At 39.8% G+C, this 14,384-nt stretch overlaps 1 protein-coding gene across 1 annotated transcript in view; it reads left to right on the forward strand.

The window, feature by feature from the left end:
* Positions 1-2,969: 2,969 nt before the first annotated feature.
* gch1 (GTP cyclohydrolase 1) overlaps positions 2,970-14,384 on the forward strand; it is a gene marked incomplete at both ends in the record, with an annotated part of 29,360 nt that continues 17,945 nt past the window's right edge. The window contains one exon of the mRNA XM_079250287.1: positions 2,970-3,342. Within this exon, the coding sequence (XP_079106413.1) occupies positions 2,970-3,342 (373 nt within the window). The remainder of the gene's footprint in view (positions 3,343-14,384) is intronic.

The raw sequence follows: 14,384 nt of genomic DNA on the forward strand, positions 1-14,384 counted from the left end.
GCGTCAGGTGGAAGCTGAGTTATCTGACGTGATCCGTAACGTGCGTGTGTGTGTGTGTGTGTGTGTGTGTGATGACTGTTCTGTTTGATATGTTAGTAACGCAGCTTTGTTCTGTTTTATACATTTATAGCATTTCTTTTTTTAAAAAACAAAACAAAACACTGTACTGTATTTGAAAAATTTAATAAATATTAATCTTTTAATTTGGTCTGGTTGATAAAATGTTTAAAACTTTTTACATAAATAGCAAAAAGGTGATGTTATATGCCCACATGGAAACGCCGTTTTCCTGTGGAACAGACTGAACTCTGGGTGTCAGATTCAGCAAAGTGTTGGAAACATTTTCCTCCATGTTGACATGAAGCTTCACACAGTTATCACAGAATCTCCCGTTCCACCACATCCCAAAGCTGCTCTGCTGGATGTAGATCTGGTGACGGTGGAGGCCGTTGGAGGACAGTGAACTCATCGTCATGGTGGAGATGATGTGAGCTTTGTGACATGGTGCATCATCCTGCTGGAAGTTTCCTTCAGAAGATGCTACACTGTGCTCAGAAAGGGATGGACATGGTCAGCAGCAGGACTCAGGTAGGCTGTGGAGGTTAAACCAGGTCATGGTGGTACTAAGGGGACCAAAGTGGGACCAGAAAACCTCCCCCCACCATTCCACCAGCAGCAGCCTGAAGCGTTGATCCTGACGGCAGGATGGATCCATGTTGTCATGATGTTTCCAGCAGATTCTGATCCTACCATGTGAATGTGGAGCTGAACTGGAGACTCATCAGACCAGCAACGTTTCTCCATCTTCTATTGTCCAGTTCTGGTGAGTCTGTGTGAATTGTAGCCTCAGTTTCCTGTTCTTACTGACAGGAGGAACCCGCTGTGGTCTTCTGCTGCTGGAGACCATCTGCTTCCAGGCTGGACGTGTTGTAGTATCAGCCAGACCTTCTGGTCCAGACTGCTGCTGCTCGCTGGATATTTTCTCTTCTTCAGACCTTCTCTGGAGACCCTGGAGATGGTTTTATATGGAAATGCCACCAGATCAGCTGTTTCTGAAATACTCAGCCACTGAAATCCTCTTTCTTCCTCATTCTGATGCTCAGTTTGAATTTCAGCAAGTTTTTAAAACAAGTTTTTAGCCATAAAACTTATTTTAGTCCAGCAGGATGTGTGGAGCAGACTAGTGTGTGCAGAAAAATGATGGAATCTACTTTTATTTCTGAGCTTTAGCATATTGGGACAAAATGACTCTTTGTTTATAGCAGGCATCAAAATGCAAAAGCAGTGCGTTACAAACATAAACACCCTCGTTAGCATCAGCCTGTTAAAGCAACCTAAGCAGAAATAACATGGAAATACAGGTATGATGTTTTCAGTTTCTCAGGTTTGTGGAGGAATCCGGACTCTTTACAGTCGCATGTGTTTACCTACATCGCTCCTAACTGTCTGCGTTTCATCCAGTTGTAGGTCAGGACTTATTGTGTCCTGCTGCTTGGCTCCACGTTGACCGGGCTTCAGCTGTCAGACGGCTTCACGTAACTCCAGAATACTTCGGTATCCAGATGCAACTTTGCTCACCTGCTGTAAACTCTGGTGTCATGTTTTGCTTTTTGTTTTTTGTTTTTACAAAGGAGGAGAGGTGTCAAGTAACAAAGTACAAATACTTCATCACCTTACTTCAGTAGAAATTTGGGGTATCTATACTTTATTGGTGTAATTATTTTTTAGACAACTTTCTACTTCTACTCCTTCCTTTTTGGTGCAATCATCTATACCTTCTATTCCTTACCATTTAAAAATACAAATAAAAGTATTTTCCTCCTCCGTCCATCTTTCCAGCACATATATATGAATGTGTGTGTATATGTATATATATATATATATATATATATATACACACACATACTGAACCCTTTTATTTTTCTCATCAATTATAACTTCATTTTTTTTTTTTTTTGTCTCCTACTACACCTCACTGATTCCTGCAGCTAAGCTTATATTTACTTGTTTTCTAATAAAGGTTGTTGATAAAATGCCTTTTGAAGTTGAACTCTTTCCAACAGTACAATGCTTACAGTCATCATATCATCCAGACCATGAAACACATCTTAATGCTCAAATGTGGTTCGTTGAAATATTTGCATTGCACTGTAAAATGTTAATTTTTAATTAGAATCTACGTGGCTGAAAAAGATGTAGTACTTCCCAGATTTTTCAGTCTTAACATCCTGATATAACATTATAGTCATTAAAACTTTTAGAAAAATGTTATTTTGGGGAGAGCGCTGAAGGTTCTAGTGGCACAGTTTAAGTGTTTCTTTTTAATGGTATTTTTCACACTTGCATTACTTTTACTTCTATACTTTTTTTAAAATCAGTACTTTTACTTAAGTAATAAAATCTGCATTGGTAATTTTACTTTTACAGAAGTCTTTTTAAACCTGAGTATCTATACTTTAACCTTTTGACTTCACAGCAAAGGAGATGCTTCATCCCCAGAACTTTCCATCTGAGCCAAAGCTTTGCTGTTTGTACTGTTAGCATGCTAACTGCATAGTTAACGGGTTGTGGTTAGTTTTGCAGTTTTCTGTCAGCATCATGCGGTCTGATCTTGAAGGAAGCACAGTGGGAAGACTGGACCAAACCCCGTAAAGACATGCAGACAGAGATCTTGCTTCCAGGGGCCCAAAACCTCTGATCTGCTCAGATCTGAGCATCCTAAATGAGCCTGACTACCTTCTGCTTCCATCCAGAAAAACGTGAATCAAATTGTGTTGGCCCCGCCCCCTTCAGCCCTGTCAGCCAATGGGAGCGCTCTCTGGATTATCCTGCTGTTATAAAGCCAAGGGATGCTGAGGCTGCGGGAAGAGTTCTCCTGGAAACACTGACCACCCAGCAGAGCATCAGAACCAGCTGGACCAGTTGGACCAACTGACCCAACAAGTGCTGAACTGCGGAGGAAAGGAATGATGGAGCACTCTAAACAGACAAAGTACGGCTCAAAGGAGAGGAAAGACAGCGGGGACAGCGGTTCTGTCCTGAATGGACACTTTGACGGCTTGGTGAAGCGGCCGGCCGGCGGCCCCGCGCGGAGCCCGGCGGCGCCTGCAGCGGAGCCCGGCGCGCACCGGGCGGCCACCGCGGTGATGGAGAGCTGGAAGGAGGAGAGGACCAGGAGCGTGGAGGACAACGAGATGAGCCTGCCGTCCCTGGCCGCTGCATACACCACCATCCTGCGGGGGCTGGGGGAAGACCCTCAGCGGCAGGGACTCCTCAAGACCCCCTGGAGAGCCGCCACCGCCATGCAGTTCTTCACCAAGGGCTATCAGGAGAAAATTATTGGTGAGTTTTTCTTTTTTTATTATTTAAATTAAATCCACAAAGCCGCTCAGAGATGGTTAGGATTTGTTCTGCATGCAGCCAACAGGTGGCTGGTCTGACTCCCTCCAAAGCTCACTGCAGACCCACCTGGATGTGCAGGAAACAGTTCATGCAGCTGTTTTCTTTTATTTTACAGGGTTTATGTCTAAAATAAAAAAGTTATTTCCACTTCAAACACTTGATTTCTGAAAGTCATTCTGCAAAAAAAGCTGTTAGGATCCCATAACTAAAACAATCACATTTAGATGTGTATTTTTAATCAAGTTTCACTACTTTTACCACTTTTTATGACTAAAGTAATGATTCATTTCATTCACTTTTCTTAAAAGGTTTGTTTGAAGTCTTTATCAAAGCAAAAATGATCTGGTTTGAGCTTTAGGTTTGTTTTTACTGACACAGGAGAGACTTTTGCTCCAAATCAAACAGTTGTGTAACGCAGTTGTTGTGTCATGAATTTGCTGCCCTTCATGCTAAAACCAGAGAAAGCAGCCTATGTGTCCTCTATTTGGGCATTTATACTCTGTTTCTCTGCATTTCAGCTGCAGTAAGATGAGTTTTCAGCTTATTTACTTTTGTAAAAGTAACACCACAAAGTACAGATACTGACAAATTTTAGAAGCAATGCTGTTTTTTTTAAAAATTAAATTTAAAAGTAATGCCACCAAAATGAAGGAGTGATTTATTTAAGTATTATTAAAGGCAAAAATCTTGTTTATTATTGACCAACTGTTCAGAGTTATGACTGATGCTTGTGGAACTTTTTTTTTTTTTTTTTTTTTTTTTTTTTACAGCAAACCATTATTTACCTAATTACATCCATTAAACAGTTGATAAGTTTAATTATTCCTCATATTTTTGGAGTTTTTTTTTTTCCACTTAAAACCTTCGTGGCATCAACAGCTCTTTGCACGTTCCTGCTGAGGAGATGAGCGCTTCATCATGAGCAGCCACATCCCAGATTGCTGCTTTCTCTGCATGCCATCAAATGTCTGATGCTTTGGTGACATAGTTCTTCATAATAAAAATGATTAGCAGGTTATTAGTTTGAACTTGTAGTTCGCTCATAGAGTTGGGGAAAAAAACATCATCTTGTTCTGATTGACATGCAGCTTCAGATGCACGTGGGCCGGATTCTCCATGCTACGGCCTCGTGGAGTGGCTGGAATCAGGGATCTGCCCCTTCCAGCTCCATCTGGAGGTAGTTTGGCAATCGTGGGGTTCTTGTGTACAGAACTGTAAAGTGAGGAATGCAGGGGAGAAAATGATGGGGGCACTCGGAGAAAAGAGGATGCAAGTTTTTCTTTTTATAAAATCCCAATTCTTACCTGAGAGCATGGTGGGATATGCCTGTGATCCTCTGGGATCAGAGGATGCTGCAGGTATTTTATGGTATTTTATGCGTGTGCTGTCATTCAGGCGAGGTGGTGCCTCATCTGTGCCCTGATTGGTTGTTACAGTTGCCTCCCCTTTGAGTTGCTGGAAAGCAGAAAAAACCAAAAACATATGTAAGATGCCATCTTTTTTTTTGTTTTTTGCAGAGCGTTATTGCATTTTCAGAAAAGCGTCACACTGTTTGCCCAGTGTTTCTGTGCGTGGAGGTCACGGGTTCAGCTTTCATCATAACCTGAGCTGCAAAGCCTCTTGTTGAGCACATGATGTGCAGAACTATAGAGAGGAAAAGTTATGCAGAGATTAAACAGGACGTCTGACGGGGAGCGATACAGGAGGCCTGTTATGTAAAGACACTTTTGGGCTGATTATCTGAAAGGGACATGCACCCAATCATTAAGTTCTTATCAAGAAAACTTGATTTTATTATCAGGATTTATTATTTTTACATAGCTATTAAAACTGCAAACCAAAATGCAAGCTGGATTTGGCTTTTTTTCTTATTCTTTTTTCACAAATACTAATAATAATCATATTTATTATATGCATTTAAGTCATTTAACCTCTGTGAAATGACATTATAAGGTTGAACTAAATAAAGCAGAAACCTTTAACCTTTCGCTCCGAGCTAATCTGAAAGATGAACTTAGACAGGTTGCACTTAAGTAAAACTTTTAAGAAGTAACACACTGCAGCAGCTCATGCAGGAAAACAGCTTCTGTGACCTTCCCGACATTTTTATGTCTGCAGAGAAACAAAGAAAAAGAAAGTCAAAGACCATAAATATGCAGGAAATGAAAACAACCCCGGCAAACAGTACAAAGAGCTGAAAATGTAAGATGAAACATGAATACTGTACATTTTACACCTGTAGCCTAAACCTTGATAACTTATAGGTTGATAGTGAAGCAGCAGCCAAATTCTTCAGGCTAATGTCGCATCAGAGAAGCTGCACTTCTTCACAGAGCCGTCCGTCAAAGCCACACAGCTAGATGAGAGCAAACGCTCCACTTTGTCCACAACCTGCCAGTTCTGCAAGATTTTTATTCTTTTTCCCCCAACTCGATCTATTTTCACCGTTTACTGTAATCAGGATCATTCGTGCTCACATGAACTATCTTTGTGTTAGCTGGCATATGATGCAACACCTGTTTGGACTAACAGATGATGGCCAGCTGTTTGCATGGTTGCCTAGCAACTATGAAGCCTTTTATGACCTCTAACAAAAGGCAGCATTTGGCATAAGGTGTCCTCAGATCAATAGTCAATGGATGTTGTTTTAAGTGGTGGTGGTTGTTGGGGGGTGGGCATAAATGATCACAATGACTGCTGTAGCAAACCGGAAATAGGCTGGTTTTATAGTAAATTTGAAATTTTGGGAAAGGTTTGGCAAAAGCTTGTTAAATCAAGGAATAATAGATGATTCCTATGTTCACTTTCACTTCCTGATGATTCAGACAACATGAACCAGGATGTTTTATTCATCCTATCAGCTGAATGTTCTTGTTTACATGCATTAAGCAACATAAAGACTCACTTTTATTCTCTGGCTTTTAGTACCGCGTGAATTATGTGGTCCTCTTTGTACTTTTATTTATTTATTTATTTTAAATTATTTTATTATTTCATTTTTATTAAATTATTTATTGTTTTTTTTTTTTTTTTTTAACCTGTGTATTGGGATTGATTTTAAGTTTATTACTTTGTATTTGCTGATATTTTAGTATTGTAACTTTGTTTTTGTTTTATTCTGTGCAGCACTTTGGAAACTGTTTACGTTTATAAAATGTGCTGTATAAATAAAATGGATTGGATTAAATATTGTCCATGCATTGTTCCAAACAGGACAAGGTAAAACCACAAACTGCAGAGGCATGGCTGTGTAAGAGGAGGGTGCATGTGCTGCAGGACTGCTTGCTTGCAATGTGGGACTTTTACACAAAATTTGAAGCAAAAAATGCCACAATAATTCCACAGATTGACACTATTCCATTTTTGTAGGAAAAAAACAGGATAAAATACCACCTAACACTCCTCCTGACTCGTCCTGACTCCTCACTGTCAGGTCTTTTCTGTGTCATAAAGAGTGGTGGTAGTACAAAGTGAAAAAAGCTTCACTGTAAAGCTTATTATGTCTGTATTCTAACATCTTATACACTAGGGGTGGGAAAATGGAATCGAATTGGGACAAAAGCGTATTGTCACAGCCCTATTATACACAGTGGAAAACTGTTCATTTCCCTTCTTAATGATGCAACATCTATAAGGAGAATGCGTTAGTGGGAAACTTGCCAAGGACAGCTGAATGAAACACTGTGAATTCACATTAAATACCTTAAAGTCCCTCCTGAAAAACTGGTTTTTAACCAACCAAACCTGTTCTGACAGATAGATTAAGCTCTGCAGCACATGGATACACAGATGCAGCCGCACACACTGCCTCTGTTTGACTGTTTTATTCTTGTTACGTATCTTATATGTGCAGGACAAGTTGACACATATTTATACATTTAACACCGTCTTTGTCTGGTTTATGACTGTGTAAGAGAACCGTAGTTATTTCAGTTTATTTTTTTATCTTCTATTTATATCTTCAACCTCATGCGATTGAAATAAACTCTTAAATCATGTATTTTATACAATGTTTACTGCAACTGGGTTGGGCTTTACTTTTTATTGCTGTTATCTGTGTCATTGTGAGCTGGTCAGTCAGTCAGCCGCACATTAAGCATTTTTATTAGGGCTGTGACGATATGCTTTTGTCCCAATTTGATTCCGATTTTTTTGGTGCCGATTCAATTTAAATTGCGATTCTCACAATTCTTCGATATTGCTAATTTTTGTAGATTAAAAGCAAAAAAAAAAAATGTATAAAACTTTATTATTTGCTCATCATTTTTCTTGATTTCAATTAGGAAAAAACAACACAGTAGCCAGCTGCTATAATGCCCAAGAAGACAAGTTAAAAGATCAATAAAAACAATAAAATGACAAAAAAAAATTGTAATGAATTATATTTATTTAATTGGAAGAAAAAAAACGATTTTTTTTTAACAAAAAAATCAATTTTAAAATTGTGAAGCAAAAAAAAATCCCGATTTCTGATTTTTCAATTCGATTTTCCCACGCCTAATTTTTATGTTTGTTAATGTAGAAAATTGTCCCTTTTTCAATCAATAGATAAATAAAATAAAAAGAAAAGAGCCTAAATTTATCGGAGAAGCCTTTTTTATTTTCAGTAGTCGCTAAAATGATCGAAGCAGATTTAGATTTGTGAGCAAAGCAGTAAAGTGCCCAAGTTTACAGACATTAAAGCGGTGCTATTATGGTGTTTGGAGTTTTCTGAGCTTTCTACAGTGTTACAGTGTTGAATCCTCATCAGACATGTGAACGGCACTGTTTTTTATCACCTAAACGCATGTTTGAGTTTGAGTTTTAGTTCCAGCACTCTCTCCATTCGGTTTCCATGGCGACGAAAAACGCGTAGTTTTAGAGAGTTTTTTCTGCTTGGAAATCCTTGTGACGTCCCGGGGGAATAAGGTTCGGTGATTGGTTATCTTCTACTGGTTAACAAGGACATGTACAAATACATCAGGCGGGTGGAAAACGTGGGATAAAGTTATTTCCAACGATGGCTGGTGAGTTTACCAAAGAGAGACATCCTGCTGCATTCGTTGCTGTGGGTTGTTGTTTTCCACTTCGTTTTCAGGCTCTGATTCAGGTTCCAACATGTAGGGCTGTATGCTATGTGTTGACATTGTATTTAACTGAGTTCATATGAGCCTAATCCTTCTGTTTATGAGATGTTACAATGACGGTGAAAGCAGGTGCGGTGCGCGCTCCCGATGTAGTGCAGTGGCGGGAGGTGGGGCTTAATGCGGAAGAGTCTCAATCCACTCGTTTTGCCCACAGGCTGATCTGACAGCCTACGGAGAGGGTCGCTCTGAAGTAAATAAAGCCATTTGTGACAATAACTCGATCAATCCCAGCGCTTCTGGTCTCAGAAATAAAAAATAAATTAGCCTGAAATGCACATAATAGTTCCACTTTAAATCAGGAAAGGACAACTCTGGAGCTCAAGGGCTGCAGAGTTTCCCTGCTGCAACACACTTCAGGCTTAACTAGCGGACTGGCGCAGAGCTTGACTTTAAACCCTGCACCTGTCTGCTAACTAGCCATGGATTGAGTCAGGTGTGTTGCAGCAGGGAAACTCCCACCACTGCATTAAACAGTGTTTATAGCTTGAAATATTTAGATGTTATTAAAACAACGTTCAGAAGAATGATACAAAAAAGTCTTTCACGCAAGAAAAGACATAAAATCCCAGTCAGGAAACGTTTTCTTTAAAACTGCTCTGCAGGCTAGGCGGCCTTTTTTTCGATGCGATCCAGCTTCCTGCACACCGTCTCCTTTAGATCTAGATCTTCCTCCTTCTCTTAGGATCCTGGATTGACGGCAAACTGCTGAGTCCAGGTCAGATTGGAAGCTGCTGCAGAACTCCTTGAAGAAAAGTTCGTAATTATCCGGAATGACGTTCAGGCTCCGTGTTCCTGATGTAAATGAATTTAGAAGCAAGCAGACCCCACCGTGATCATATTACAGGACTGATAAGGATCTGCGTCGTCATCTAAAGCGTCGTGCAGCTCTGCATGTGTGAGATGTGCTGCTTGTTTGTTCAAGCGCTTGGTTGTTTCCTGCTCCGCTCAGAGCGTGGTAACATCTGAACTCATCACTTTATGTTTGTGATGCTCATTAACCCACACACACACACACACACACACACACACACACACACACACACACACACACACACACACACACACACACACACACACACACACACACACACACACACACACACACACAGAGAACATGAGGCCTGTTGTTGAGTTAAACCATCATTACCTGATATCTGTCTGGCCTTTCTGACGCCCCAGTCCTCCACTGCCCTCCTCATTTCTTCCTCAGCTAATTAATGTTGACTTAACATTATTTCCCTTACGGTGTGTGCCTGTTTGTGGTGCTTTAAGGAAACTAAAAAGAAGGTGGAGGGTGAAATTACTGGACAGGTCATCGTTTCGGTAACTTGGATGTTATTTTGTGCAGATCTCAGGAGCCAGAATTCTTCAAATGGTGCAGTTTTTATCAAATAAATCTCTCTCACTCGTACTGCAGGTGTGACTATCCACACCTCCCATTGCAGGTAAATGATAATAATCTAAAGAAAAGAGGCAGAACTTGTTGAAAGTCCCCCTATTTTCAGTTCTCTGTGTTTGATTCTGTAGTTTGGTTGGAAGTTTGTTAAATTTCTCTGTTCTTTTCAGCTTCCTCTGATGCTTTCACTGCATCCAGACGTTGTTAAATTGGCACAAAGTCCTGCTTGAAATCGTGGTTAACTTGTGGTGATTTAGGAGACTCTGAAACTGGGTTACCACTTTGTGACTGTTAACCTGAAGGCAAGCTGCTTCCTCGATGAGTTTCTCTCATTTGGAGGCTGAAAACTAAAGTGTGTTCAGGAGGTGTAGACGCAGAATCATCAGATCTCCTCTCCAGTTCACCTCAAGCAGAACGAAGGAAACCGGAACATCTCGAAGCAAATAGGTTCGAGCCTCCCGTTGGAAAGTTCCTGCATGGATGATGATGATGGTTCAGCTGCAACAAGAATATGACGAGAGAGTTCTGGCATTTTCATTTCCCACATACAGAAATAGATTATCTTAGCATCAAATCTTCCCTAAAGAGGATCAAAATAACACTTTGAGTGTCCAACTTTTACCAACATGCAACTTCAAAAAGTGCATTAAAACACTGTGCTGATGCAGCAAATCTAAACGTGATGATCTGACACTCCTCGGCCACAACCTTCATTTCTTCAGGAAATATCTTTAGATCTGTTGCACAAATGACAAATAAAGAAAAAACGGAGTGAAAATGTGGGAGTTTTGTTGTTCGATGTCGAGAAATCCCACCGGTACTTTTTCTTTTAGCAGCAAATTTAGAATTTTGAAGTTAACAAAATGTTTTTTTATTTTCTTTTCTTTAATGAATCAGTCATCATATCCTGCCGTGTCAGCTGGTCTGGGTCGGCTACACAAAAAACCTGGCACCAGTACCTGGCAGACGTTCTCTGCAGTGGTGAGGTGTTTAAGTGGTGAGTGGGAGAATGCAGGCAGGTGGTGGAGGATTTTGTGGAATTGCCTGTGAAACTAGGCAACAGCTGATGTTGAGCGTTGATACGACCAGAGAGACGGTGATCAACTTCCACTGCCTCTTTGCATGCTGGGGAGGAACATCGACAGCAGACTGGACTGGAAGACCAACGCCCAGGCTTCAACGTGTGCAGCAAGATGATGGAGATGTTCTACCAGTCTGTCCTGTTCCTCGCTGGGGGAGGAGCATCAGAGCCAGAGACAAGATCAGATTGAACAAACTGATCAGGAAAGCTGCTCCGTGATTGGCTGCAGACAGGAAATGTATCAGGTGGTGGAGAGGAGGACTGAAGACAAACTGTGGACAGCTCCGCGTTACCTGGAAGATTTCCTGCCAGTCAGAAGCACTTTGTACCAGTCTGCCAGACTGGTTGGGAACAACCTCAGTTTATTTCTTCTCTTCATACACAACCGTACTCCTGTTTTATATCATGAATCACAAATTGTCTCATTATTTATACTTTTAACTGCATAGCTATCATCTGTCATGATTTATACATTATATAACTTTATAAACTGGTATTTGCATGTTTATTTATGTGTGTGTGTGTGTGTGTGTGTGTGTAAGTACCTGCATGTGTATATTTTCTTAAATCTCATCTGTCCACTTTTGACCTGGATATCTTTTAAGTGTGTTCTGAATATAACATGTTTTTGCTTCTCATATATTAATTTTTATTCCTATTTTTCTCTCTTGTTCTGTAATGCTGCTGTAACCCTGAGATTTCCCAGCATGGCATTAATAAAGTACTTCTGATTCTGAAAAGACGTAGAAAGCTTTGAGATTGTTGCTTCGCTTTTTACAACAGCTGTTTGTTTATTTTTAGTAGTTTAAAGTTATATTACACCCCTGAGTATAAAACTCTGCATTCTGGGTTTGCATGATGGCACAATGAGCTCTATTGTGCCGTCGCTGTCCAGCAGCTGAAAACTGCACGATACAACCTTTCCATCCAACGTTTACATATTGTTTCACTTGCTAGATAAATAAATATAAACACAACAAGCATTTTAAACACACTGAGGCTGAGAAAGCGTAGGAATGCATGAAGATGTTATCAGAGAAGGAAAGGAAAGAAAGTGCCAAGCAAACAATGAAGCTGGAAAAGTTGATTGTGTTGAATCTTTAAGTGAAAAACAGCTTGTGGAAACGATGGCTTGTTGCTTTTGGACTCCCATGTGAACATTATTTGCTCCTAATAGTGAAGCTTCAAACATTTTGACATCCTGCTTTCAGGACACAACAAAAGCAAAACGACTTCACGTTTGTGATATGATGGAGAAAATCTGAAGCTCCTTTAGGAAAGGATATTTTCAGATATGTGGGTTGTTCAGCAGTCTTCCTGCTCCTGCTACCATGCCCAGAAGACAGCCAAAATGCTGCGTGGCTGGAAACGAACAACTCAACGACCTACAGTTGGTAAATACAGCCATTAATCTACCAGATCAGCGTCCAGTGCTTGGCTGATTGTCTGACAAGCTCAGATGTCTACAGAGAACTTTTCTCCTACAGGCTGGAAGAGCTTTCAGAACGCTCTGTGTCGTTTCAGTTGTCCCAAAAGGACCGTAACCTTTTTTTTTTTTTTTTTTTTTTCATTAAATTTTTTCACTTAATGTTTTATTTGTTTTGTACGGAAGCGTAGAGCTGTCATCCTCATAATAAAAAGAAATGTGGGCCTTATTACGTTATAACGTGATATGTTTTATTGTAAAAACGTGAAACGTATCACGTTATAACGTGATATGTTTTATTGTAAAAACGTATAACCACTTGAACGCTGGAGGGATTACATCTCTCAGCTGGCCTGGGAGCGCCTTGGGACCCCCCGCAGAGTTGGCGAATGTGGCTGAGGAGGGGGGCTTCCCTGGTTACTGCTGCGATCAGACCCCCGACAAGCGGTAGAGGAGGGATGGATAAATGGCACTTGGATGCACCGATGATGTTTGCATTCTTAACGATTCTCGTGCCACTCAAGTTTCAATTAGAAATGATGCCACGTCGTGGGGATTGGACTCATTTTTCCTTCTGTACAGACCCATGCCTTTTAAAACTGTCCTTAAACTACGCATATTTATTATAATGGCTCGAAAGTGTTCCAAAGCACCATAATTTCACAATGTCTCAACCCAAGTATGAAGAAAAACTCTATCAAGTCCTGTAAATGAGCCATTTGAGATCTCCTACCCACCCCGCACTCAATTTCCTCATCTAAAGTCGAAAATGACGTTATAACGTGATACGTTTCACGTTTTTACAATAAAACTATCACGTTATAATGTAATAAGGCCCAAAGTTTTTTTTTTTTATGAGGATGACAGCTCCACGCTTCCGTAGCTTTATTAACCTGCGTTTGGTTAAAGAGACAGTATTCAGGGAGTGATGTCTTGTTATCTACTGTTTCTTTTAATCCTTATGACTTGATTTTATCTGGAAAAGCACTTTGTGTTGCCTGTGGCATGAAAAGTGCTCAAGAAATAAAGTTTGATTTGATTTGATCCTTTACTCAGCATCACTCTTATGAAATGGTTAAAGTTTTAACATCTGGCTACTCATACAATCTAAAAGATTATATTAAAGATAATAATTATAAAAGGAAGTGAAAAATATCTAAACGAATTATTAAAATGGAATTATTTCTTTCTTTTTTTTATTGACACATGACTCCAGTGTGTATAGGTGTATGGATGTGTGTATTTATAAGCGGGTGTGTATGTGTGCTTATATACACGCAAATGTATGTAGGTTGTTCTCTTTTTCAATCTTTTTTTTTTTCTTTCTCTCTCTCTTTTTCTCTACAAGTTTTTTTCTGTTTTCTCTTCTTTTCGATTCTCTTTCCGTCCCTCTTCTGTCCTCTCCGGTCCGGTCCAGCAGTACAAACTTTGTAATACAAACAATTATGCAAAATGAATAGAAAAATAAAATTAAAATCCAGAATATCAAGCGGAGCGTTATATCTATGATGCTTCCCTTGGCAAAGTAAATTTGCCCAGCAGAACACAGCATCCAGAAAACCATTTTGCCTGCTTGAATGCTTGACAAGACAAAAAAAAAAAAAGAAAAAGGAATTATTTATTTCTCTCGGCCTTGGGTAATCACTGCCTGCACACCATATGACTCAAACAATTTCACATGGAGTGAATATTCCTGGATCTTAAGACGCAGTTTTGCTTTTGCTTTCAGTCCCTCAGAAAACAATGATGTGACCAAATGGCTCTGGTTACATGATGTTTTTAAGTTCAGAATAAATTATTTTTAATTTAAAATTTCTGAATTCCAGTATTCTTCTTCAGGTTTACATGTTAAACACGTTTATTCACCTTTACTTAATTCTGCTTTTATTCTGGATGTTGGGAAGGGGGTCTGATTGTACTTACATCTACTGGAAATAAACCAACTGCACTTCC

The sequence above is a fragment of the Telmatherina bonti genome, assembly GCF_933228915.1.
Source record: "Telmatherina bonti genome assembly, chromosome: 1".
NCBI classification, from domain to species: Eukaryota; Metazoa; Chordata; class Actinopteri; order Atheriniformes; family Telmatherinidae; genus Telmatherina; species Telmatherina bonti.